This window comes from Centropristis striata, chromosome 13 (genome assembly GCF_030273125.1).
Source record: "Centropristis striata isolate RG_2023a ecotype Rhode Island chromosome 13, C.striata_1.0, whole genome shotgun sequence".
NCBI classification, from domain to species: Eukaryota; Metazoa; Chordata; class Actinopteri; order Perciformes; family Serranidae; genus Centropristis; species Centropristis striata.
The window spans coordinates 23,059,681-23,087,253 of record NC_081529.1 but is presented as its reverse complement, the minus strand read 5'-3'; the positions used below and the strand labels follow the sequence as shown (position 1 = coordinate 23,087,253).

The window sequence follows — 27,573 nt, the reverse complement described above, 5'->3', positions numbered from 1 at the left end:
CAAACAGCTTGTTAACAAACAGTTTATTAACAAACAGCTTGTTAACAAACAGCTAGTTAACAAACAGTTCGTTAACAAACAGATTGTTAACAAACAGCTAGTTAACAAACAGCTAGTTAACAAACTGCTCGTTAACAAACAATTCGTTAACAAACAGCTTGTTTACAAACAGCTAGTTAACAACAGCTTGATAATAAACAGCTTGTTAACAAACTGCTTGTTAACAAACAGTTTTATAACAAACAGCTAGTTCACAAACTGCTCGTTCACAAACTGCTCATTAACAAATAGCTCGTTAACAAGCAGCTCGTTGACAAACTGCTCATTAACAAACAGCTTGTTAACAGGTGACTCATTAACAAGGGACAGGAAATGGAACCATGCCCTCTGATCCAGGTGAACAGGTGTGGAGGTAAACAGGTAAAAGGTGTGCATGAAGAACAACAGCAGAAACATTTTCAGGAGAGTTTGAAGCTTTAATCACATCTGTCAATCATCCTCAAATCGACCAATCAGCAGGCTGACATTTAGCATGCTGGTTTCTAAGCAACAACAACAGGTCACAGTTTGACAACCTTCGTCTCCAGTGAATTCTTTAAAGAAAGAAAAGATGTAAAAGTAGCTGAACAGGTAAGCTGCACAGATTGTTACATATTATATTGAAATAACTTCATACAAAAAGTTCACAAAACAATAAAGAAATTAGAAAATGAAAAACAATGGCTGCTTGGTGAAAAATAGAAAGCTGCAGAAGTTAACTTTTATTGTTTCAACCTTTCTCAAACAAATGTATATTATTGTTACATATGTGACAATAATATAAATATATATATTTATAAATCTGATTATCACTGATTATTACATTATTATATTAACTGAAGTTACGTTGTTAATATTTTTGTTCCAGCTCCAGTAAAGATTTAAAGTGTTCACTTTAACCTGTTAATGTAATAAATACAGAGTTTCTGTCAGACCGTCTCCATGGCAACCAGCTATCGGACAATAACAAAAAACAGCTGGCACATGATCACCATTCTGATTGGCTGCTAACTGGTTCATTCTGACCTCTCATTGGCTGGCTCACCTGTCTACCTGCAGCACATAAAGAGCTGAATCCACCAATCAGCATCGAGTGTTTTATCTGCAGAGTTTTAGTGGAAAGGGAAGATAAAAAAGAACTGATGATTAAATCTCAGCATGCTAATAGTCTGCTAACAGCATGCTAACAGTGTGCTAACAATGTGCTAACAGCGTGCTAACAGTGTGCTAATAGCATGCTAACAGTGTGCTAACACAAGCAAATGTGATGAAACATGAAACTATAAAAAGTGAAGTGTCTTCTGTCAAGTCTGAATATCAAACATCTTTAACCACCTGTTCACAGGCTGTTCTCCTATTGGCTGTCTGCCCTGTCAATCATAGCTGAAGCTTTCATTTCAAACACACATTTCTGTCTGCGGAACAGATCTGCATTCAGGCGACACAGACAGATGTCAGGCTGACGGACAGACAACCTGCAGGCTGAGGGAGACAGATGAGACAGGTGTGCACGTGAGCAGGTGACAGGAAGCATGTGACAGGAAACCAGAGCAGATATGAGGCTGCTGATGTCACAGATGGACAAACGGTTGATTAGATTCGACCGCTGAATGACGTCATGTGATCAAATGTTCATCTGAACACTTTGACACCTGGACAGGTGAGATCAGCTGCTTCACTGATGATACAATAACATTGTTAGTAATTGTAACAATAATAATAATAATAATAGCTCTGCACACAGAAAATTAAAACGCAGTGATGAAAAGCGCAGAGCGGGCCGATAGTCTTTGGAGTCCACAGGTGAGTTCCCACAATGCATCAGCTGCCTCAGACCAGAGACTCCCTCAGGTTCTCGTCTCGCAGGAAGTCGGCGGTGGTGAGGGGCGGCGCGGCGTGGAGCAGGGCAGCGTGGAGCGGGGCGGCGTGGAGCAGTACCTCCCTCTGGAGCTCCACTGGGGCCCGGGGATCTCCCGCCGGCTCCTCGCCGTCTCCGTACAGCTGACTGATCCGTTTACAGAGGAGTCCTTCTGTCTCTGGCGGTGGCAGGTTGTCTCGCCGTCCCTCCGTCTTCTCACGGTATCTGTAAGACGCCAGTTTGACCGTCCGCTGCAGGAGGTGCTTCCTGTATGCTCGCTGGATCACTGTTGCCGCCACGTCTTCCTGTTTCCTGCGCAGAGTGCTGCTAATTGGTTCGTACGACACCTGGAGGAGACAAACGACTCTTTTATAATCCCACTACAGCTGAAACCAACATGAATAAAGTAAAGATGAATCAGTAATGAGGAGTAAAACCTTGGACGGGTTGTTGGCCATGAACTTCTCCTCCATCGACGCTTTGAGAGCGTCCATCTCTCCAGAATCACCCAAAACCTGCAAACAACCACAGGACATGATGCATCATCACAGAGCGCCAATACACAATGATATTATATACAGGTGCATCTCAATAAAAGAGAATATGATAGAAAGTTTATTAATGTCAGTAATTCAATTCAAAAAGGTGAAATAACACATTATATAGATCCATTACACACAGAATGAAACATTTCATGTCTTCATTTATGTAATTTCTTCTAATTATAATGATTATGGCTTACATTTAATGAAGACCTAAAATTCACTGTCTCCATTTTTTTATATTACAAAAACCTATTTTAAAAAGTATGTTTAACATGTAAATGTTGGCTTCTGAAAAGTATGTCCATCTATATGACTCAATACTTGGTTGGGGCTGTTTGACTTGAACTACTCGAAATGGACTTTTCCATAAAATTCTAATTTATTGAGATGCATCTGTATAATATTAATAATAATAATAATAATAATAATAATAATAATAATAATAATAATAATAATAATAATAAACAATCATAACAATCATAATAATATATAACAATAATAATAATAATAATGATTATATATATATTATATATAATGAATAATAACATGACAGAGATAGAAACTGTACATCTATTGCTCTTGAATTGTGACTTTAGTGCATCAAAATGAAGGACAGGGATATTTAGCTTAGCTTAGCTTAGCTATAACTGAAGTGTTAAAACTATTATTTGCTAAAAAACTTCAGTGACTTTGCAGAAGAGTGTTCAACGAACATTTATAGTTTCGTTCCTCTATTGAACTGCAGGTCAAGGGGGCACATCCTGCCCTCATCCTGAGCAAGACTCACTTCTTCTATTTGGCTATAGGTTAAAGAGAACACATTGTGCCCTCTTACTGAACCTTTCCTGAAAACCGGTTAGAACTAGGTCAGGGTGCAGCTATTTCAGTAAGAAACATACACATAGGTTTCAAAAAAAGGAATTAAGAAACATATACAAACATACAGAGGACAAAAGTCAGCTGGTTGTGTTGTGAGAAGTGAAATATACTGGAAATATACAGAAATTCACTTAAAACTTTATTGACTGGGCAGTAAGAGTTTTTCAGCTGGGGCGGTCTGAATCTCTCTAAATTTTTTCTCTGATTAGCCTAAATCTGCATTCCTTTCTGAATTCTGAATCCTCAGAATTCATCTCTGTGAGGGCAAGTGAGCAATTAAGTGGCCATTTAGGGTTGGTAACAACCCCCAGGTGTGAGCAATTTTGCACTTCAATTGGAAATTCCAACCATTCACAGCTCTGGCAGAGGGCTGTCTACGCTTGTCACAATCAGCCTTAATGCGAGCACAGCCGCGTTCAATTCCAGTCACACTATAACAACAGGGGCATTTGCTGAAGCGGCAGCCATCCTTGGGTAAGACGGACGAGGCTAAGACAAGCAAGTTTACCTGTGCAAGTTAACCGAGCAAAGGGAACCAGTCCTATTCCCTCTCCAGTCTTACAATATGTGCCACTCCATTCCTGTTGTTGTCTCCGGTCCACACAGAAATCTCACCAAAAGGTGCAGAAATCTCACTAACCTTCGGCCCCTAAAACAGTCCTCACATACTGTCACTTCCTTTTCCATGGGTCTGTGGAACTGCCAATCTGCAGTAAACAAAAGTGATTTTATTACGGCTTACACCAATCACCTTTCTCTTCAGCTCCAGCTGGGTGGCTTTACAGATGAGCTAGATACCCTGCTTTCTTCCATACCTGATCATGACTGTCCGTTGCTTGTCCTGGGCGACATGAACAGCCACTTCGACAGTCCAGACTCAAATAACTTTATGTCGTTAATTCATTCCTTTGACCTCCAGCTGGTCCACAGTCCTCCTACTCACAAAGCTGGCAAGAACCTTGACTTAATTCTCATCCGTAACTGTGCACTGGTGGTAACGCCTCTCCACCTGTCAGATCACTTTTTTTTTAACCCTCCGCCTCCTCCCCCTCCTACCTGCCTCACCGTGGACACATTTGCATCCTTCTTTACAGGCAAAGTTGCAGCAATTAGCAGTCAATTCTCTGACCAGCTCACTCCCCACCTGTGACATAGAAGATAGTATATATAGTAGAAGTCCTACTACATGTATTTCTGTATCTCAGCTGGGCTGCACTGAATCAATTGCTAGCACCTCATTTTCTGGCTTTACACCCCTCTCATAGAGTGAGGTATCCAAACTGTTGACAGGTAGCCGTCCTACTACATGCTCGTTGGACCCTATACCAACAAACCTTCTTCAGTCCATTAGCCCAACCATCACGCCAGCTATCACACATGTGATTAACACATCAATGTCCTCTGGCACTTTTCCCACTGCATTCAAAGCAGCTTGGGTAACACCTCTACTCAAGAAACCTGATCTCAACCCTGCTGAAGTCGAAAACTATCGTCCTGTCTCACTTCTTCCATTCTTATCCAAAACTATTGAACGGGCAGTCGCTAAGCAACTTTCAGAATTCCTCCTACAGAACAATCTTCTTGATCCAAATCAATCTGGTTTCAAAAGCGGTCACTCAACTGAAACTGTTCTGTTGTCTGTGACAGAAGCCTTAAAAGAAGCAAGAACAGCAGCAAAGTCCTCAGTTCTCATTCTGCTTGACTTGTCAGCTGCGTTTGACACAGTTAACCATCACATCCTCCTCTCTACTCTCTCTAAAATGGGCATCTCTGGCTTGGCTCTGTCCTGGTTTGATTCCTACCTGAAAGGACGCTCATTCAGTGTATCCTGGCATTATCCGCTCACATGGCTTTTCCTATCACTGCTATGCAGATGACACTCAGCTCTATCTGTCATTTCCTCCTGATGACCCCTCAGTCTCTTCTCGGGTCTCTCACTGCCTCTCTGACATCACCACTTGGATGAAGGCACATCACCTCCAGCTGAACCTTTTCAAAAACTGAACTGCTGGTCCTCCCTGCTAAACCTACAATACACCACAACATCAGCATCAAAATTGACTCCCTGTGTCTTGCCCCCACCAGGGTGGTGAGAAACTTAGGTGTGATGATTAATGACCAACTCACCTTTTCCAGTCATGTCGCCTCAGTTACCCGGTCATGCCGATTTGCACTTTACAACATCAGAAAAATCAGACCTTACCTAACTCAACATGCCACTCAACTCTTGACACAAGCTTTCGTCATCTCAAAACTTGACTACTGTAATGCCCTCCTGACAGGCCAGCCAGCCTGCACAGTAAAACCGCTTCAGATCCAGAACGTGGCAGCGCGCATGGTCTACAACCAGCCAAAAAGGTCACATGTCACACTGCTGCTCATTGAGCTCTACTGGCTACCTGTTGCAGCCCGCATCAAATTCAAATCTCTAATGCTGGCCTACAAAGTTGTCTCTGGTACTGCAACTACCTACCTGAACGCCCCGTTGGTCCAAGGCAATCCAGACTCTTTGCATTTCTTGTTCCCCGCTGATGGAACACACTACCAGTTCCAACCAGAGCAGGGGCGTCCTTCTCTACCTCTCTACTCAGAGAGCATCTTCTTTCCTAGCACCACACGATAATTCTACTCCTTAAAAGAATTGTCCCGAGCACTTATTGATGCACGAATAGCTCTTACTGCACTATACCTTGATTGTTTGCTTTTTTCTTCCTGTAAGTCGCTTTGGATAAAAGCGTCTGCTAAATGACTAAATGTAAATGTAAATGTACATGCATGACACCATAGTTTTGAAAAGACATAAACCCCAAGGTGTCCAGTATGGGTTGGCTACTGTGTCACCATCCTAAATTGACCAATCGTCAAAAAGTCCAACCTCTTGTCAGGGTCCCACATCCAGAAGAAAACTGTTAATGAGGAACTTGTTGGTTCTGACTGGTGATCCCGGCGTGGGCACAGCAGAGTCCAGCTGCTGGTTGAACTTGGCTATTATTCTTTTAATAAATGGTAAACTGTATTCAGTTGTTTTGAGTATTTAGTAAAAAACAAGTCTAGAACAGAAGAACCGGGGCAGAGTGCGGGAGGCTTTAAGAGCCCCGGCTCTAACAAAAACTTCTGAGTTATGGAATGAATCTGGTTTCTAGACCTGCTGGGACCAGGTGATGTTACCTGTGCAGTGAGAGCCAGCAGGATGTCCAGACAGTGGATTTTGTCTCCAGGGACCAGAGGCAGATCCATGTGGATCAGTTTGATGGTGTTTGGTTTGGGAATCCTCAGAGGATCCTTCAGAGTGTCACAGAAGTCTGAGAGCTTGCTGCGGAGGACATGAGAGCATTAGGACGAACCACCACAGACCAGAGTTGTCAGGCAGGTTGGCTCAGCTGTACTGTATGAACTGTGGGAAGGAGAGAAGTAAGGAAGGGTAGGAAGGAAGGAAGGAAGGAAGGAAGGAGGGAAGGACGGAAGGTAAGGAAAGAGGGAAGGAGGGAAGGAATCTGACCTTGGGGCATTGAGCTGTCTTAATTTGCCACCTCAGTGGGTTCACCTGTACTGTATGAACTGCGAGGCATCCGGGTCGAACTTCTCCCAAGTCTCGTAGAACATCTCAAAGTCGTCCTCGCAAAGTGGGTCAGCGCTCTCTTCCGTGGCCACGTTGAAGTTCTCCAGGATGATGGCGATGTACATGTTGACCACCACCAGGAAGGACATGATGATGTAGGTGGTGAAGAAGACGATGCCGATCCCTGAGCTGCCGCAGTCCCCCCGCACTGCCGAGCCTGGGTTCTCCAGATCCGGGTCGCAGTCCGGCGGGGTGTTCATGATGGGGTTCAGCAGGCCGTCCCAACCGGCCGACGTGGTGATCATGAACAGGCAGATCATGCTGTTCCCAAACGTCTCAAAGTTGAACATGTCGTCGATCATGGCCTCCTTCCTCACATAGGCGAAGTTCGACATGCCGAAGATGGAGAAGATGAACATGATGAGGAAGAGGAGCAGCCCGATGTTAAACAGGGCAGGAAGTGACATCATCAGGGCGAACAGTAGCGTCCGGATCCCCTTCGCTCCACGAATCAGCCGAAGGACCCGTCCAATACGAGCCAATCGGATCACACGGAAGAGCGTGGGTGACACAAAATACTTCTCTATGATGTCAGCAAGGAGGAGGCCTGAAGGGAAGGAAGCAAGGAAACAAGGAGGGAAGGAAGAAAGGAAGGAAGGAGGGAAGGATAGAAGGGAAGGAAGGAAGAAGGGGGGAGGGAAAAAAGGGAGGAGCAAAGGAAGGAACGAAGGAATGAAGGAACGAAGAAGGAAGGAAGGAAGGAAAGAGGGAAGGAAGGAAGGAAGGAAGGAAGGCAGGAATGAGGGAAGGAGCGAAGGAAGGAAGGAAGGAAGGATGAAAGAAGGGAGGAAGAAAGGAACGAAGGAGCGAGGAAGGAAGGAGGAGGGAAGGATGGAAGGGAAGGAATGAAGGAAGGGAGGATGAAAGAAGGGAGGAAGAAAGGAACGAAGGAGCGAGGAAGGAAGGAGGAGGGAAGGATGGAAGGGAAGGAATGAAGGAAGGGAGGAGGGAAGGAAGGAAGGAGGAAAGAGATAAGGAAGGAAGGAAGGAGGGAAGGAGAGAAGAAAGGAAGGAAGGGAAGGAAGGATGGAAGGAAGGAGAGAAGGAAGGAAGAAGGAAAGAGGGAAGGATAGAAGGGAAGGAAGGAAGGAGGGGGGAGGGAAAAAAGGGAGGAGCAAAGGAAGGAACGAAGGAATGAAGGAAGGAAGGAAAGAGGGAAGGAAGGAAGGCAGGAATGAGGGAAGGAGCGAAGGAAGGAAGGAAGGAAGAAAGAAAGAAAGAAAGAACGGGGAAGAAAGGAAGAAAGGAACGAAGGAACGAAGGAGGAGGGAGGGAAGGAAGGAAGGAAGGGAAGGAAGGAGGAAAGAGATAAGGAAGGAAGGAAGGAAGGAGGAAAGAAGGGAGGAAGGAGAGAAGAAAAGAAGGAAGGGAAGGAAGGAAGGATGGAAGGAAGGAGAGAAGGAAGGAAGAAGGAAGAAGGAAAGAGGGAAGGAAGGAAGGAAGGGGGGAAGGAAAGAAAGAATGAGAGAAGGAAGGAAGGAAGGAAGGTATTTTAAAAAGTTTTTCTTCTGGTTAAAAAGAAAGTGGCTGTTTTTGTTGTTTTGGTGGTAAGGAAAATGATCGCGATGACATCACAGCTCACCTACGATGGACAGGATGACAACCACGAAGTCGAAGATGTTCCAGCCGACGGCGAAGTAGTGCTGCCGCAGCGCTACCATCTTCAGGCAGCACTCGGTGGTGAAGACCACGATGAAGACCAGGTTGACCCAGTACAGGATCAGCACCTTCTCTGCGCTCTGCTCGTCCGTCTCCACCATCATCGTAACCATGTTCAGGCAGATTAGCACCATGATGAAGATGTCGAAGACCTGCGTGGTCACCAGGTCGAAGACCAGACCCTGGAACTTATTCTGAGACAGAAGAGAAGAACCAGATGATTTGACTCTCCTGAACGTTTCTCTGAGATCTAAACATGAGTATTAATACTTCTTCCAGTGCCAACATCAGTTCCAATATTAGTACCAGTACCAACACCAGTATTAGTACCAGTACCAGCATAAGTACTAGCACCAGTACCAGTATTAGTACCAGTATCAGTATTAGAACCAGGACCAACCTCTGGCCGAGGAACAGGTTTCTGGGGTTTCTTTGAGCCCAGCTTCTTCATGGCGTTGTAATATTTCTTCTGCTCCTCCGTCATGAAAATGTCTTTTCCTCCCAAGTAAAGAGCAAAGAGACAACACCAGTTAATCCCTGACAGAGATCAGTTTATTATATAATATATTTATATTTATAATATCCTGTATTTAGACAAGATGGCTGCCGCTGCATGTGGAGGTGCAGCAGGCAGGAACAAAATTCGAACAAAACCTGAAATCTACCGCACAGAAACAGGGAAAATTATTGTGGAAGATGAGTTTTTAAACTTTCTTTTTATCAAGATCAAAACTGTGAAACAGGATGAGATTGTTTTGATGGCTGTGGACCATTTTGGATCAGAATGGATTACAAACTCCACCAAACTGCTTTTTGAACTGTGCCCAGGTACTACTCGCAAGCTTGTGGCTCACACTGGGCCGCAAAAAGACTCAAAGAACGTCAGGAGTTGCCTTAAGCTTCTCAATGAAGCTGGTGAAAATGTTCCTCGGTTTGTTTCCCACCACCTTGATGAACTACCACCTGTGACTTTTAACAGCCTTGATGTTTCTTGTTTACTTGGCAAGATTGAACAACTAGGTACGGATATTACCACCATGAAACAGGCTGTGTCTCTGCAGACAAACACCTGTAATGATCTGCGGATTATCACCGCAGACATAAACCAACGTCTGGGTGCTATTGAGCAGCCTAGAATAAATCTGGAGAGAGGGCCTATTTCCCAAACCAACAAGCCTGGAACGAGTCAGAGAGCGTCCATTCCCCAAGCCTGCGAGAAGATCCAAGATGGCATGGAGGGCCAGACCAGCGAGGAAGACTCGAGACAGAAGGTGGAGAGTACTGCCTCGGGCCTAGACGGGCCAACCAGCACCGCAAAAGGAGACCCTCATGTGAAGTGGAGTGACATGGCAGCTACCCCACCCTGGAACCTGGTCCAGAACAAGAGGAGCCACAACCGTCGGAAACAGGCCCCCGAAAATGCTTCAGTAAAGCCCAAACCTTACCTGAATCCTCCTAAAGGGAGGAAAACTGGCGGCATTGTTGGGACTGGTACTGGTGGAGACATCCAAGTCATAAAGTCTAAGTTGGTGAGTGTATTTGCAACAAAATTCTCACCTGATTTAGACTTTGAGACTTTGACTAGTTACATGAAAGATAAACTTGGGCGTGATGTAACCTGTCAAAAGATAGAAACTGTACAAAGCCGGTTCAGTTCATTTAAAATAACTGCGGAGTGCAAAGAAGTGGATGAAATGTACAACCCAGAGCTGTGGCCTGAAGGCACTTTTGTGCGGCGATTCTACGAGGCACGCAAACCCAAGTCAGTGGGGCCAATGTCAGTGATGAATGTGCCTGTAATGGGGGCTGGGGTACATGATGCCCAGGTCTAGCCACAGTGATGGTGGTCAGAGTGGTGTCATACAACTCACGAGGCTTACGCCTAGGACAGAGTGCTGGGGACAGAGCGCATCGTGTTGTTGTTGACCAGCTACTGGAGAACACAGACATTCTCTGCCTGCAAGAGACATTTTTAGCCAAACAGGACCTTGATAAACTTAATTCTGTCCACAGTGATTTCCATGGAGCAGGAGAGTCTACAACGGATTTAAGCACCAGAATGATGCGTGGTAGAATACCTGGAGGTGTGGCCATTTTGTGGCGTAAGAAATATGATCCAATTATCAGTATTATCAGATTGGAAGTGGACTGGTGTATTGCAATTAAAGTTGTGCATGATATGAATGTTTTTATAATTTTAAATGTTTACACCCCATATGACTGCTATAAAAATGAAGATGAATATATGAATAGGTTGGCATTTTTACACTCTTATATTAAGGAATGTACATATGCAAATATATTTGTGATGGGAGATTTGAATGCAGACATCTCTGATGATAAATCTCTTTTTGGTCAGCACTTGATGCAGTTCTGTCATGACAGTAAACTGGTTCTTTCTAGCATGAAATTCCTGCCTGTAGATAGTTATACTTACATCAGTGAAGCATGGCACACAACATCCTGGCTGGATCATGTAATCTGTACAGCCGATGCTCATGAAAGTCTGGAAGTAGTTGACATTTTGTATGGGTTGACTACCACTGATCATTTACCTGTCTCTATGATGATAAATGTTGATAACCTACCTGACTGCAGCAGTTCAACAGAAGATGGCGCCAACAGGGTCAAAGTGGATTGGGCTAAACTATCTAAAGAGGATGTCTTGTATTATTGTGGGAGGTCAGATGTTCTCTTAAGGGAAGTACAGCTACCCATGGATGCTATTTTATGTTCAAATATTAACTGTGATGATGTCACTCACTGTAATGGCCTATGTGAAATGTACAATAGTATAGTGAGCGCTTTACATGAAGCCAGTAGACATCTACACACTCACCCCAGAAAGGTTAAGAATGCCAGGCCTGGCTGGAACAAGTATGTAGCAGACCACCAAGAAGCTGCTAAGGCAGCTCATAGGACCTGGGTTATAGCTGGTAGACCCAGACAGGGGCCAGACTTAGAGCACAAGAAGCTTACTAATGCTAGATATAAATATGCAGTACGCTTTGTTCGGAAGCATGAGCAAGCCTTAAGAGCTCATTCTATGGCTGAAAACTTGCTTGGTAACAATGTCACTGAGTTTTGGAAAGAGGTAAAAGCTACAAATAGGGCCAAAACAGTACTGCCATGCCACATTGAAGGTGTTTCTGGTGCAGACAATATAGCAGAGCGGTGGAGGCAGCACTATGCAGCGCTGTTTAATTGTATTAAAAGTGAGCCCTATTGTGTGGGCAAGTTAAATGAGGAAGTGATTCATTTTACTCCCAACGAGGTTTATCATGCTATAGAGCAACTAGCTGTTAACAAAGCTAGTGGCAAGGATAACATCACTGCCGAGCATCTTCAGCTAGCCAGCCCCAGAGTAGCAGCACTGCTGTCCATCTGCCTCACAGGGCTGATAACACATGGTATACTGCCAGACACCATGCTGACAGTCACATTAGTGCCAGTCATTAAGGACAAAGCAGGTAAAATAGGGAGTTTGGACAACTATAGACCCATTGCCTTAGCCAGCATTCTTTCAAAGGTGTTGGAAAAGATGCTACTAGATAGACTGAGTAAGTTCATTTACACCACAGAAAATCAATTTGGCTTTAAGTCTAAGCATAGTACAGATCTATGTATCTATGCCTTGAAAGAAACTGTTGAATCCTACAGAAGGCCGGGCTCTACAATGTTTCTAGGGTTTATTGACGCGTCCAAGGCATTTGATAGAGTAAATCACCATAAGCTTTTTACTAAACTCATGCTTAGGGGTGTGCCTGGATGCATCATACGAATCCTGGTTTACTGGTATGCCAACCAAGGTATGCAGGTGAAATGGGGAAACAGCCTGTCCTCACCCTTCAGTGTAGGCAATGGGGTACGGCAGGGGGGGCTTCTGTCTCCAGCCCTGTTCAACCTATACATGGACAACCTGTCAAAGCAGTTGGGGAAGTGTAAGACAGGTTGTCTGATAGGGAACACTCTGTTAAACCATCTGATGTACGCAGACGATTTGGTTATTATGTCCCCCAGCACTGTTGGGTTCCAGAAGCTGTTGGATATATGCTCCAAGTATGGGGTTGAGTCTGATGTACAGTACAATGCAAAAAAGAGTGTTGTATTGATATGTAGGACCAAGGAAGATCAGAAGTTGCACTTTCCAATGTTTTACCTGTCAGGGCAATCCCTTTGTGTATCTAACTGTACGAAATATCTTGGGCACATCATCACTGACAAGATGGAAGATGATGCTGACATGTACAGGCAGAGAAGAATGTTGTATGTCCAAGCAAACATGTTAGTTAGGAAATTCCACTACTGTTCTGATGATGTCAAAGTAAACTTGTTTCGTGCTTACTGCACCCCTATGTATGCAGCCCCATTATGGGTCCGCTACAAAAAGGAGAGCCTGCGCAAACTTCAGGTAGCATACAATGACTGTCTGAGGATACTACTGAAAAAGCCCAGGAGTAGCAGTGCTAGTAAGCTCTTTTGTGACTCAGGGCTCAGCACTTTACAGGCTCTCTTGAGGAACCTGATGTTTAAATTTATGTCTCGACTTGATGAGTCACAAAACTGTATTATAATGATGCTCACAAGTCCAAAGTGCAGCTCGGTCAGGTATCAATCATATCTGTGGAAACATTGGTATGGGTGCCTTTTAAAACTCTCATGAATAGGAGTATGTCTGAATGTGTTTATGTATCTGTTGTTTTTTGTATGTTGTATGTCTTGCTATTGGGTCTAGAGCCTGTAATAAAGTTTATAATATATGAAGCGTGTTCTTATCTTTGACTTCTGCTGGTTGAAGTTGTCGATGATGACTCCGATGAAGAGGTTCAGAGTGAAGAACGAGCCGAAGATGATGAAGATCACAAAGTAAAGGTACATGTACAGATTGGCCTCATACTCCGGCTGGGACTCCACCTACACACACACACGCGCAGTATGGTAACCATGGTAACCATAGACAAGTCCATTAAAAGTGAGTTTTGGTGTTAAATCCTAAAGTCAGTTCGGACCAGTGAGATACTTCCTGAAGCGTCCATGGAGCTCATTAATGTGGTGAAGTATTGTTGGGGCAACTTTTAAGGCTTGTGTCATACAAACAAGTTGATCAGCTGATCCAGAGCTCATCGTTCCACCAGCTGACAGTTTGTCTCTGTTACAGCTGATCCTGGTCCTGAACATTCAGTTTGAACTTTAACCCATAAACTGGATGTAAAGGTTCACACATGTCACACTGAGCAAGTCTGACACCAACATAAGTCTGGTACAGTACAGAACCGCGACCAGTACCAGTACTTCGGTCAGGGCCAATATCAGTTCCAGAATAAGTACCAGTATCAGTACTAGTACAAAAACCAATATCCGTATTAGTACAAGTAACAGTACCAGTATCCGTATTAGTACCAGTACCACAACCAGTACCACTACCAGTACCAGTATCAGTATCAATACAGTACTGGTACTAGTACCAGTATCCATATTAATACCATTTCCAGTACCAGTACCAGTACTAGTACTTCTTCCAGTGCCAATATCAGTTCCAGAATAAGTACCAGTATCAGTACTAGTACAAAAACCAATATCCGTATTAGTACAAGTACCAGTACCAGTATCCGTATTAGTACCAGTACCACAACCAGTACCACTACCAGTACCAGTATCAGTATCAATACAGTACTGGTACTAGTACCAGTATCCATATTAATACCATTTCCAGTACCAGTACCAGTACTAGTACTTCTTCCAGTGCCAATATCAGTTCCAGAATAAGTACCAGTATCAGTAGTAGTACCAGCATTAGTATCAGTACCAGTACCAGTATCAGTATCAGTATCAGTATCAGTACCAGTACCAGTACCAGTATTAGTATCAATATCAATATCAATATCAATATCAATATCAGTATCCGTATTAGTATCAATACCAGTACCGGTACCAGTACCAGTATTAGTACTTCTTCCAGTGCCAATATCAGTTCCAGAATAAGTACCAGTATCAGTAGTAGTACCAGTATTAGTATCAGTACCAGTATCAGTATCAGTATCAGTACCAGTACCAGTACCAGTACCAGTACCAGTATTAGTATCAATATCAATATCAGTATCCGTATTAGTATCAATACCAGTACCGGTACCAGTACCGGTACCAGTACCGGTACCAGTACAGATCAGACAGTGAGGTTACTGACGTCTCTGGAGTCCACGGCGGCGTACATGATGTCCATCCAGCCTTTGAACGTGGCCTGAAAGAGACCAGCTGAATCAGCAGAGTAAAACACAACGATGGACACAGACAATCCCACATGAACCTAAAGAGCTGTTCCTTCAGGAGAGTTTTTAAACCCGTGATCTGTTTTTAAACATGGGATATTTAAACAAACGCTCCATGAAATGGTAACTTAGAGAATTATTTTTGTGTTATACTTTGCTGTTTTAAATAGAAATGATATTCTTATTGTACCAAATGTGGGATTATTTACAGCACTTTGATCTGTGATCCCTTTCCATGGCTGAAAGTGATATCAATGAGATTTAATGTAAGCTGTAGGTAAGTTAATGCTTGTTTTATAACTAATAACCAGCTGATAATAAACATTAATGAAGAGTTTCACTCACCACCTGCAGCAGCGACAGGTAGCCCATCCCCACGTTGTCGTAGTTCACCTTGATGTTCTTCCAGCGCACTTCAGTGGCGTTGGCCTCGATCAGAGCAAAACACTCGGTCCTGTTGTTGACTTGTTGGGGGGTGAAATACTCCTCGGATGTTTCGTTATAACAGTAATAAAACTTCCCGGCGAACAGATTGACTCCCATGATGCCAAAGATCAGCCAGAAGATCAGACACACGAGCAGAACGTTGAAGATGGACGGGATTGCCCCGACCAGAGCGTTCACCACCACCTGGCAGGGAGACAGGAGGCAGGGAGATAGGTGGCAGGGAGACAGGTAGGCAGACAGACAGGTGGGCATGGAGACAGGTGAGCAGGGAGACAGGTGGCAGGGAGACAGGTGGGCAGGGAGACCGGTGAGGAGAGACAGGTGGCAGGTAGACAGGTGAGGAGAGACAGGTGGGCAGACAGACAGGTCAACAGTTGTTATGTTGTTATGGTGACCCTGCAGTGATTTAGTGTTGTCATGGATGTTTTGGCTCTACACGGGGTCTCAGAGAGACAGGCCACCTGTTTGTCGGTCTGTCTGTGTGTGTTTAAAGTGCCTGTCTCACCCTCATGCCCTCAAAGCGAGACAGGGCCCTCAGGGGCCTCAGAGCTCTCAGGGTCCTCAGAGACTTGATGGCCCCCAGCTCAGAGTACCCCAGGATGTTAGCAGTCAGAGACACCAGAGACACCTGCAAGACACAGACCAGGGTCAGCTTTCAGAGCTGTTACCATGGTTACCAGGGGCCTCATGTATCAACGCTGCATACGCACAAAAACAGTACGATGTTTTTTCCGCACACGCCACATGTATGAAAAGTGAACTTGCCGTGAGAATGTAAAATAAAATAGTTTTTGTAATACTGTGCATAAACATAACACCAGGAAGGCAGACAAGGGTGATATTGTGCAAGCTCATCCAAGAACTAATTCTGAAAAGAACAGTGCTTCATAGAGCGAGTAAAATATGGAATGATTTACCACTTGATATCCGTCAAGAAAAAAGCAAAATATCCTTCAAAAAGAAATTAAAGATGTACTTTGTCAGTGGTTAATGTTAGGTGTTGGGCTTATTATATTTTTGGTTTTTTTTTTGTTTTTTTTTAAATTGTTTATTTTGGTTGAAAGGACGCTACTCTTTATAGAAGCGATGTTTGCCTGGATTCATGATGTCCAGGATTACAATCAATGATACTGGTTAAAGCTGTATTGTTTTGTTTTTTTCTGATCAAATGCATTTGACCAATTATTCCTAAACATTTAATCCAAATGGCTATAATTTAATGGTTTGATTCTACAAACTGTCTTTTTAATTTGTGCTGCATTTTGTAATTAACTTTTGTGCTGCACTTTTCTAATGTATTTTGGAATGTATTTTTACTGTTAAAGTTGTTGTAGGACTGTTGAGTATTGAGTGTTGAGTATGGAATGTGGACCCCAGGAAGACTAGCGAACTGCCATGGCATAAGCTAATGGGGATCCTTGAATAAAACATAAAACATGTGCGGATTGCTCCGCAACCTTTCGAGGTGCCGTGAGAATGTGCGGTGGCACCGCAAACTTTTGTCTGGCGGAAAGTGCTGTCTTCTCAGCTGTATTTAAAACGTGTTTCATATCTAAGCTCAAATTACACACATACTGGCATTGTATTTACAGTTTATAGCTCTCGGACAATGGAGGAAAATTACATTTTCCACCCTCAATAACCCGTTCTAAATATGAGGGGAGAGATTTTTTTTTTTTCATCTATTATCATATTTTAGATTTCACCTGCGTACAGATGCTTACTTGTGCAATAATAGTATGTTGAAGTCTGTATGTTTTTTAAGATTGTATATTTTCTTAAGTCTATATATTCTGCTATTTACACTATTTTTATATATACCGAATTTCCCTCCAGGGATCAATAAACTACTTGTGATTCTGATTATGGAGCGCATGCATTTTTCACAGATAATCTGCCTTAATTACTGTGTCAAAGTCCAGATTGCCGATTGTTTCCACTTTGGTTTAACATGAGATGTTGCAGGTGCAAAAGTGTGTTAGAAATCCTTTCAGAATGAGTCCGGTGTGGTGCATATTTGATCCCATATGTGATGTTTAATTGGGACAACAAGTTAGGTGTGGCTTATAAACTGATGTGTAACAATGATTTTGGCAGTACTGCGCAGTGGCTGCTATAACGGTCTTTAGAAGGAGCATGAGTTGACGGACCCTTCTGCCATGGTGCGGGTCTCTGATCCGGCTGCGTTAACAGCCACAGTGACATCTTGTTGCTGATTGCCCAGAGCCGAGGCAACAAAAAGCTGAATTTTCCTGCCCCCACCTCGGAGATCACCACGTCCACCTCGCGCGCAGTGGCAGCACGTTGATTTGCCGTTGTTTTGTCGATAATCAGCGGGCATGCCGGCGATTTATAGTCGTTTGCATGTCATCTGTCATCTTTTTTTTGGAGGAGCCGGGGCGTGGCTGGTGGCTTGTGCATGTGTGCTCAGTTCCACGCTGGTTGGGATGTATCAAGGAAAGGTGCGCAGGACATACATACATACTTTTCTAGTTTTGGGAGTATGCCATCTTTCAGTATGAAAGCAATGCACTCTTTGATACATGAGGCCCCAGGTGTCTACACACATACGAAAGGTATTCTTACGTCGACGATGAGGAAGTCGAGCCAGCACCAGGCATTGGTGAAGTACACCTTGAAGCCGTAGGCGACCCACTTCAGAATCATCTCCACCACGAACACGTAGGTGAACACCTGGTCAGCATACTCCAGGACCGTCTTTATGGCCCGACGCTGCTCCAGGTAGATGTCCTCAAACGCCTGTTACACACACCTGGTTAACACCTGGTTAACCCTTTAACTCCTCAATGTTTATACTGAGACACACACCTGGTTAACCCTTTAACTCCTGAACAGTTACACTGAGAGACACCACGTCTCTCTGAGCTCAGCATCTCAACATTTTCAATAATAGAAAAATACTTAAACAGAATATCCAACCAAACATTTTAAACACGTAAATAACAAAAACTGGATCAGTTGTTAATGTTGAAGCTCATGATGCTGATTTCACATACACACACACACACACACAGAGGTCCACCAGAGCTGTGTGTTTGTGTTATGTTTATGTTATGTGTGTATACTGTGCGTGTTTGTTGTGTGTGTATGTTGTGTGTATGCTGTGTGTATGCTGTGTGTGTGTGTGTGTGTGTGTGTTTTAGAGATAATCTCACCTGTGTCTCACGCTAGTAATATCAGCCATGTTAGTAGTCCACTGTTAGATCCGTCAGCCATGTTTGTAGTCCTTTTGCCAGTTTATCAGGTTAGTACTCACACATCCACGAGAACCAATCAGATAAGATCTGCTCAGTCACATGTTCGCATCACACAAACCAATCAGCAGCAACTTTAAAACAAACATGACAACATGCTGGAGTCAAACACATTGAAATGGTTCAAATGTATCAGAACTGATCTCAGAGTTGTACAGCAATAGTTATAACATATAATATTATAACAAAACATAACATAACATAACATAACATAACATAACATAACATACAATATAATATAATATAATATAATATAATATAATATAATAATATTCACCAGAGCTCCGCTGCTCAGCAGGATCATGAAGATGATAAACGTCTCAAAGTAGTTGTGTTCTACGATGGAGAAACAGGTTCTCCTGACGTTAGTCCAGACCTTCCCGTGGCCCTGGGACGGGTCTAAGTCCAGGAGAGGACACCGGCGGTAACATTCTGAGATACACACACACACACACACACACACACACTCGTTTACATAAGACAGTATTTCCCCTGCCGTCCAATCAGTTTAACTTTATATGACATCATTATTAATCTTTTCTGCAGCTGAACTGATCCCTGATTGGTTCCTTTCCTCCACATGTCTCTGTTGTGTGTTTGTACTTGGACCGTAGCAGTCCTCAGGTGTGTCTGCATCCTGATCTTCATCCTCTTGGTTCTCCTGAACTTCAGGAGGTTTCTGTACAGTGCTGCAGACTGACGACTCGTCGCCCTGAACGAAAACAGGAGACGTTTCACGGCTCGCTACGGCTTCATCTCTCACAAACTGTTTACAAACACAGCGTTGTTTACCTGGGAGTGCTTCTCCTCCTCCTCCTTCTCCTCCTCTTCCTCTTCCTCCTCTTCCTCCTCCTCCTCCTCGTCGGACTCAGCGGCAGCGATGGGGACCTGCAGGCAGCCGATGTTGTGGTAGTTGCTGGTCAGGTTGCCATGAATACAGTCAGGGGACTTGAACTCTGGGGCCACAAAGGTCAAAGCCAGAAACTCCTTTGTCGTCTTATCGTCTTCCTCGCTGTCGACCACTGACCACGAGATTCATAAACACACAAAATACGATCAGTAAAAAGTTTATCATGTCATAAATCAAAAGTAATTCTTAACCCGCCTTTAGTTTCAGGTCTGTTCCTACCCATGTGATCCGGGTTTATGTAGTTCTTCTTTCCCATTAAAGTCCAGAGATGATCCAGGATCCAGGTCTTTGTCCAGGCCACAGCCCGACTGATCCGGTTTATGGCAATCTGCAAGTTGTTTTCTCCTTCTTCTTCTGGAGCGGCGAGATTATCCCCGCTGAATGAGCTCAGCAACAGGGCCAGGAACAGGTTCAGGACCTGAAACAAGACCAGGGACAGATTCAGGACCTGAAACAAAACCACAAACAGGTTTAGGACCTGAAAACAGACCGGGAAAAGGTTCAGGACCTGAAACAAGACCAGGAACAGATTCAGGACCTGAAACAAGACCAGGAACAGATTCAGGACCTGAAACAAAACCAGGAACAAGTTCAGGACCTGAAACAAAACCAGGAACAGGTTCAGGAACAGGTTCAGGAACAGGTTCAGGACCTGAAACAAGACCAGGAACAGATTCAGGACCTGAAACAAGACCAGGAACAGGTTCAGGAACAGATTCAGGATGTAAAACAAGACCAGGAACAGGTACAGGAACAGATTCAAGACCTTAAACAAGACCATGAACAGATTCAGGACCTGAAACAAGACCAGGAACAGATTCAGGACCTGAAAAAAGACCAGGAACAGGTTCAGGAACAGATTCAGGATGTGAAACAAGACCAGGAACAGGTACAGGAACAGATTCAAGACCTTAAACAAGACCATGAACAGATTCAGGACCTGAAACCAGACCAGGACCAGATTCACTCAGGATCTCTACGTTGATCAGACTTGTTGGATGACTAGAGACTCAACAGACCTGGACCTGTCTGTCGCTTGCTAGACTCTGGTCAGGGATCTGAGACTCACCACCAGGTTTCCGATGACAAGGACCATCATGAAGACGATCAGACACATGGCCTCGCCAGAGACCTGCATGCAGTCCCACATGGTCTCGATCCACTCTCCGCACAGGACCCTGAAGATGATGAGGAAGGCATGGAAGAAGTCATCCATGTGCCAGCGAGGGAGCTCACAGTCGGCAGAGATGCGACAGACGCAGTCCTTGTAGTTCTTCCCGAACAGCTGCATGCCGACCACGGCGAAGATAAACACGATGATGGCCAGGACCAGTGTCAGGTTCCCCAGAGCCCCCACCGAGTTCCCGATGATCTTTATCAGCATGTTCAGGGTCGGCCACGACTTGGCCAGTTTAAAGACCCGCATCTGGACATGAGACAGGTGAGGGATAGGTGAGAGACATGTGAGAGACAGGTGAGGAGACAGGTGGGGAGACAGGTGAGGGGACAGGTGAGAGAAAGGTGAGGGGACAGGTTTTAGAGACCTGTCTGTTAATAATGATGATGTCACACTGACCAATCGGAAGGACCGCAGCACCGACAGGCCCTGGACGTCGGCCAATCCCAGCTCCACCAGACTCATGGTGACGATGATGCTGTCGAAGATGTTCCAGCCCACCTGTAACCATGGAAGCAGACACAAGTTACCATGGCAACATCATCACTGAGCTGCGTTGTTATTCTTTCTCTCTCTTTTTTTCCACCTGGAAGTAGTAGTACGGGTCCATGGCAAGGAGCTTCAGAACCATCTCAGCTGTGAAGATCCCTGTGAACACCTGAGAGGGTAAGAGGTCTAAGGTCAGGGTTAGAGGTCAAAGGTTATAAGCCCCGCCCTTTGCCTTAGTTTCATCACTGACCAGATTTCCGACACTCAGAAGCTCCTCGAAGTCCTGGTCCATGGGGTAGTGCTCCATGGCCATGAAGACAGTGTTGAGCACGATGCAGATGGTGATGCCCAGGTCCACAAACGGGTCCATCACCACCACGTACAGCCACCTCTTGATCCACCGCCAGCAGCCACAACAGTTCCACTTCAGGAAGATGTCGGAGCAGGCGTACCAGCAGGGAGGACACGGTCTCTGCTCGTCCACAAAGTCTGAAACACAACAGGTCCATGTCTTCATCTCTTCATCTAAAGACACGTCACATTATTAATCATGAATCAGACAGAATGATTCACTTTGTCCTGTTTCTGCAGAGGAAGTCTTGTTCTGGGATGCTGAGTCTTGTTCTGCCCTGCTGACTGCCTGCTGTAACAACAACAACATCAACAACATCAACAGCATCAACAACATCAACAACAACATCAACAGCATCAACAACAACATCAACATCAATAACATCAACAACAACAGCATCATCATCCTCAGCAGTCAATCAGAGGAGGCCTGGTGTTCTGACCTCCTCCTCTCGTTTCCTCAGCACCTCCAGGATCTGGGCGTACTCCTCCTCCTTCTGCTTGGCCTCTGCCATCGTCGCCTCGTTCTGCTCCGCGTACGCCATGGCAACCACGGCCAGGATGAGGTTAATGAGGTAGAACGACCCGAGGAAGATGATGACCACGAAGAAGATCATGTAAGTTTTACCTGCTGCTCGTAGTGTCTGCAAACAGACAGGTAAGAGACAGACAGGTAAGAGAGACAGACAGGTGAGAGACAGACAGGTGAGAGACAGACAGGTGAGAGAGACAGACAGGTGAGAGACAGACTGTCAAAAGTGGTCTTGTACAAATAAATATTCCAGTCTGGGACCAGTCTCTGTACTGGGACCAGTCACTATACTTAGAACAGTAACTGTACTGGGACCAGTCAGTGTACTGGGACCAGTCTCTGTACTGGGACCAGTCTCTGTACTGGGACCAGTCAGTTACTGGGACCATTCACTGTACTTGGACCAGTCAGGTACTTGGATCAGACAGTTACTGGGACCAGTCAGTGTACTGGACCAGTCAGGTACTGGGACCAGTCTGGTACTGACCAGGTGGAAGAGGTTCTCCCAGTAGTCCTGGGTCATCAGTCGGACCAGAGAAAGGAACGCCCAACCAAAAGTGTCATAGCTGGTGTAGCCGTAGTTTGGGTTTCCCCCCGCCTTCAAGCAGACGTACCCGTCTGGACAGACCCTGAACACATCTTCATCATCATCATCACCATCATCATCATCAGCAGCAGCATCATCATCATCATCATCATCATCATCATCATCATCATCATCATCATCACCATCATCATCATCATCATCATCATCATCACCATCATCATCATCATCATCATCATCATCATCATCGCCATCATCATCACCACTTTCATCATCATCACCACCTTCATCATCATTATTATCTTGATGTGTATCAACAGGAACGTACCCGGAGTCAGAACTGTTTCCACACAGCAGAGGATCCAGCTGACCAGATAGGTAGTAGTAGTTCTCTAGAGACAGACAGGTAGAGAGACAGACAGAGAGACAGACAGACAGTCAGTCAATCGGACAGACAGACAGACAGAGAGGCTCATATAGTTTAACAGTATACAGTAATCCAGTTGTATTATATTGTAACAGTAATTATCCTGTGTGAACCAACAGTTGGTGGGTGAGACGGATGGACTTTGTCATGTTGGACTGACATGAATGGAAAATGCAACGTTTCTGATTTTCAGATCCCAGCAGCTGGATCTCTTTGTTGTCCAGCAAGGAAACAGCAGCACAACTACATTCCCCATGATGCATTGCTGCACCCACAGGATCTGTGATGACCTCAGTGATCAGAAGGATGTCCTCACAGGAAGTCTCACTGGTTGTAAAAACTCCCTGTCCAGAGCCTCACCGCTGCCCCCCTTCTGCAGCTCTCCCCTGAGACACAGACTGTCTGTCCCTTGGGACACAGACAATATATATATATATATATATATATATATATATATATATATATATATAAACATGACAGAAGCTCTCCTCAGAGCTCGGCTCGAGTAGAGCGTACGATCACTTCATCACGGAGCTCAGCTCGAGTCTACACGGAGCTAGGCTTGAGTAGATCGTACGGTCAGATCTGAAGTCAGATCTGAGTCGGAGAATAGATATCAGACTGTTGTATTGGTATCTAAAGGTGATGGAAAAATGGTTTATGATACTTATTAATCATTCTGAGAGCTCAGGTTTGAGGAAGAGTAACACAGATTCAGCACTGTTAGTAGTATTAATAATAGTACTAGTAGTAGTAAGAGTAGTAGTAGTTGTAGTACTAGTAATAGTAGTAGTAGTAATAGTAGTAGTAATAGTGGTAGTAGTAATATAAGTAGTAGTAGTAGTAGTAGTAATAGCAGTAGTAGTAGTAGTAGTAGTAGTAGTAATAGTAGTAGTACGAGTAGTAATAGCAGTAATAGTAGTAGTAATCTTAGTAGTAGTAGTAGTAGTAGTAGTAGTAGTAATAGTATTAGTAGTAGTAGTAGCAGTTGTAATAGTAGAAGTAGTATTTCATCATACCTGGGTTGTTGATGAACTCGTAGTAATCAAAGTCACTCTTCCCTGTAGTGTTGCCATGGGTGTCGTTGCCATAGTAACTGTTGTTGAGGTAAATGTCAGCCGTGTGGTTGCTAGGCGACAGCGGCGGCTCCAGGACACACTTCTGGCGAAGGTTTCCCATGAAGAGCTGCAGACCAATCAGAGCGAAGACGCACAGGCAGAACAACGTCAGGATCATTACGTCAGCCAGCTTCTTCACCGACTGGATCAGAGCGCCAACGATCGTCTTCAGACCTGAGGGGGCGGAGCCAGAGAGAGGTCACACACACACACACACACACACACAAACACACACACACACACACTGACCTGGGATGACTGTGATCGTTTTCAGAGCTCGAAGGACTCTGAATGTCCTCAACACAGAAACATTCCCCAAATCTACAAACTCTGTCAGGTATCTGCAACACAGAGACACCTTCATCATCATCATCATCATCATCATCACCATCACCATCACCATCATCATCATCATCTTCATCATTACCATCACCTTCACCATCATCATCATCGTCTTCATCATTACCATCACCATCATCATCATCATCATCATCATCATCATCATCATCATCATCATCATCATCACCACCACCACGACCATCATCATTATCATCATCATCATCATCACCACCACCACCACCACCATCATCATCATCATCATCATCATCAGAGTAAAGAGATGAATATATATATATAAATGAATATATATAATATTACGCCATGCTGATGACCATGAAGTCCAGCCAGTTCCAGGGGTCTTTGAGGAAGGTGAAGCCGCCCCGGCAGAATCCTCTGGAGACAACTTTGACCGTCGCCTCAAACGTGTAGATGAAGGTGAAGACATATCTGTCAACGACAGGAACACAAACAACACACACCTCAAATGTTTACACACAGGAACCAACATCTTCAGGTGTTCTCTGAAGCCTCAAAGATTATTAAGGATTATTAATGTTTGTCTTTGTTTCACATGTTCAGAGCTTCAGTCGTTAGTGTGTGTCAGTGTGTGTTAGTGTGTATAGTGTGTAGTGTATGTAGTGTGTTTTGTGTGTATAGTGTGTGTAGTGTGTGTAGTGTGTGTAGTAGTGTGTATAGTGTGCAGTGTGGGGACTCACTCCACGGTCTTGCTCCAGGCTGGAGGGTCGCTCATGGTCATGAAGGCGCAGTTGGCCAGAATCGTCACCATGATGAAGTAACTGAATAAAGTTTTGGTTTTAAGGAACAAAAATCAGTCAGCTGTTTATTTATAACCTGCCGTTTGACCGGCCAATCAGGAAACAGCACACTGTGACATCATGAAGGATATGAGTGGATCAGGACCCGGATGGCGGCTGTCCTCAAACGGTTAAACGGACTCAGCAGGTAACAGGACGGCTCGGCGTTAAACCGGTACAGGACGTTCCCCTTCCCCAGGACGATGAAGGTCTGAGAGACACACAGGTCAGAGAGACCGACAGGTAAAAGAGACAGACAGGTCAATGAGACAGACAGGTCAGAGACAGACAGGTCAGACAGACAGAGAGGTCAGAGACAGACAGGTCAGAGAGACAGACAGGTCAGAGAGAGACAGGTCAGAGAGAAACAGGTCAGAAACAGACAGACAGGTCAGAGAGAGTCAGGTCAGAGAGAAACAGGTCAGAAACAGACAGACAGGTCAGAGAGAGTCAGGTCAGAGAGACAGACAGGTCAGAGAGAAACAGGTCAGAGACAGACAGACAGACAGGTCAGAGAGACAGACAGGTCAGAGACAGACAGACAGGTCAGAGAGACAGACAGGTCAGAGAGAGACAGACACGTCTTTACTTAGACAAACTATTAATAATCAATCAATAAATCTGTAGGATCTAATGAGAGAAATTATTGATTTATTGGTTGTTATTGATCTCTGATCAAACCTTCTGTGATTGGTAGAAGGGATCCAGCTCCTCCAATGGGACGTTGAGTAACTCAGGGGGCGGGTCCCCATAGATGAAGGGGAGGGGCTTCCCGGCCTCAAGGTCACTAGACGGTTTAGGAAGATTCTCCTCCGCTATCTGTCAATCAAAGAGACAGAAGACAGCCATGCAGAGAGACAGTCATCAGAAGACAGCCAATCAGAAGACAGCCAGTTGATCTGGTAATGATCACTGATCACCTCGATGTTCCTCTCCTTCCTGCGTTGGTGCTCTTTCTCCTCGACTTCCTGTCGTCGTTGTATTTCGGTGAGCGAGGCAGGTGTGAAGCGTCTGAAGACCTCCGAGCCAACAGGGGGCAGCAGAGGCGCCATCCTGACATCCTGCAGCGCCGAACTCACCGTCTCCACCAGATGCTCCTACAACCAGAACACATCAGATCAGATGCACGCTATGACATCACGCTGTCACTGCTGCAGACAGCTTTATACTGTAAACTGGTTTATTTACATGATGATCAGCTTCATGTTGAACCTGATGATGAAACTTTATTCTGTTTCTGTTTATTGTTGTGGTGTCAGCGGCCGCATTCCATTTTCTGTGAATAGTAATAATAATTATAATTATAATTATAATTATAATTATTGTTATATCAAGTTCAAACTTTTAAATTATCAGCTGCAGCAACAGAAAACAAACTAGTTCACACACACACACACACACACACACACACACTTGTCTCTAGTGTCTGCATGTTGCCAGGGTTGACCCCGCCCTGCGTTGCTATGGCAGCAACAGCTGTTGCGAGTCATCAGCTTGACCCTCTGGTGTAAAGTTACAGTCACTACGATGACCCAGCTCATTCCAACACACACACACACACACACACACACACATCACACACACACACTCTCTCTCTCTCTCTCTCTCTCTCTCTCTCTCTCTCTCTCTCTCTCTCTCTCTCTCTCTCTCTCATTCCTCTGTGTTCCTACATGGTTTTCTTTCAGACCCTCCTCACCACTCTGATCAACGACCGACCTCAGCCTCACACCTGCACCCTGACTGGTCCCTGGTCTCAGGGCCCTGGTCCCTAGTCCCTGGTGCCTGGTCCCTAGTCCCTGGTACCTAGTCCCTAGTCCCTGGTCATTACTCCATGGTACCTAGTCCCTGGTGCCTGGTCCCTAGTCCCTCATACCTAGTCACTAGTCCCTGGTCACTACTCCATGGTACCTAGTCCCTGGTCACTAGTCCCTGGTGCCTGGTCCCTAGTCCCTGGTACCTATAGTCCCTGGTCACTACTCCATGGTACCTAGTCCCTGGTCACTAGTCCCTGGTACCTTCATTTTCATTTATGTCTGTCTCTCTGCCTGTCTGTCTGTCTGTCTGTCTCTATCTGTCTGTCTGTCTCTCTGTCAGATCGTCTATCAGCTCAGTGACTCTGCTGGTTCCCACAAATATTAGGCTTCAGGCAGCTAAATACAGAAACACACACACACACACACACACACACACACACACACACACACACACACACACACACACACTGTTTCTGAATGATGTTAAAGTGTGTTTCATTCAGAACGACTGTCTAGAGTTTTAAGTGTGT

General features: G+C 44.8%; 1 protein-coding gene across 1 annotated transcript; it reads right to left on the bottom strand.

The window, feature by feature from the left end:
- Positions 1–804: 804 nt before the first annotated feature.
- On the bottom strand, positions 805–26,341 carry scn4ab (sodium channel, voltage-gated, type IV, alpha, b). The gene is made up of 30 exons (XM_059347310.1): positions 26,210–26,341; positions 25,971–26,108; positions 25,382–25,500; positions 25,191–25,280; positions 24,793–24,921; positions 24,385–24,476; positions 24,037–24,309; positions 22,919–22,982; positions 22,534–22,675; positions 21,953–22,158; positions 21,737–21,819; positions 21,414–21,688; positions 21,261–21,332; positions 21,074–21,175; positions 20,567–20,923; positions 19,717–19,915; positions 19,380–19,609; positions 19,191–19,299; positions 18,865–19,019; positions 17,899–18,072; positions 15,818–15,940; positions 15,211–15,495; positions 14,784–14,837; positions 13,376–13,513; positions 9,000–9,104; positions 8,523–8,793; positions 6,866–7,487; positions 6,490–6,634; positions 2,335–2,412; positions 805–2,244 (listed from the first exon to the last, which is right to left on the bottom strand). The coding sequence occupies exons 1-30, from the start codon at positions 26,339–26,341 to the stop codon at positions 1,870–1,872; spliced, it is 5,337 nt and encodes a 1,778-aa protein (XP_059203293.1). The 3' UTR covers positions 805–1,869.
- Between the last annotated feature and the right edge of the window lie 1,232 nt (positions 26,342–27,573).

What these genes read in the sequence shown, in the direction of transcription:
- scn4ab (XM_059347310.1), bottom strand. Translation starts at nt 26,341, where the DNA reads ATGGCGCCTCTGCTGCCCCCTGTTGGCTCGGAGGTCTTCAGACGCTTC. An exon ending in GCCTGGAGCAAGACCGTGGA is followed by an intron (nt 24,922 to 25,190) that starts GTGAGTCCCCAC and finishes TGTCGTTGACAG; the next exon opens with ATATGTCTTCACCTTCATCT. An exon ending in CGAGTTCATCAACAACCCAG is followed by an intron (nt 22,983 to 24,036) that starts GTATGATGAAAT and finishes GTCTGTCTCTAG; the next exon opens with AGAACTACTACTACCTATCT.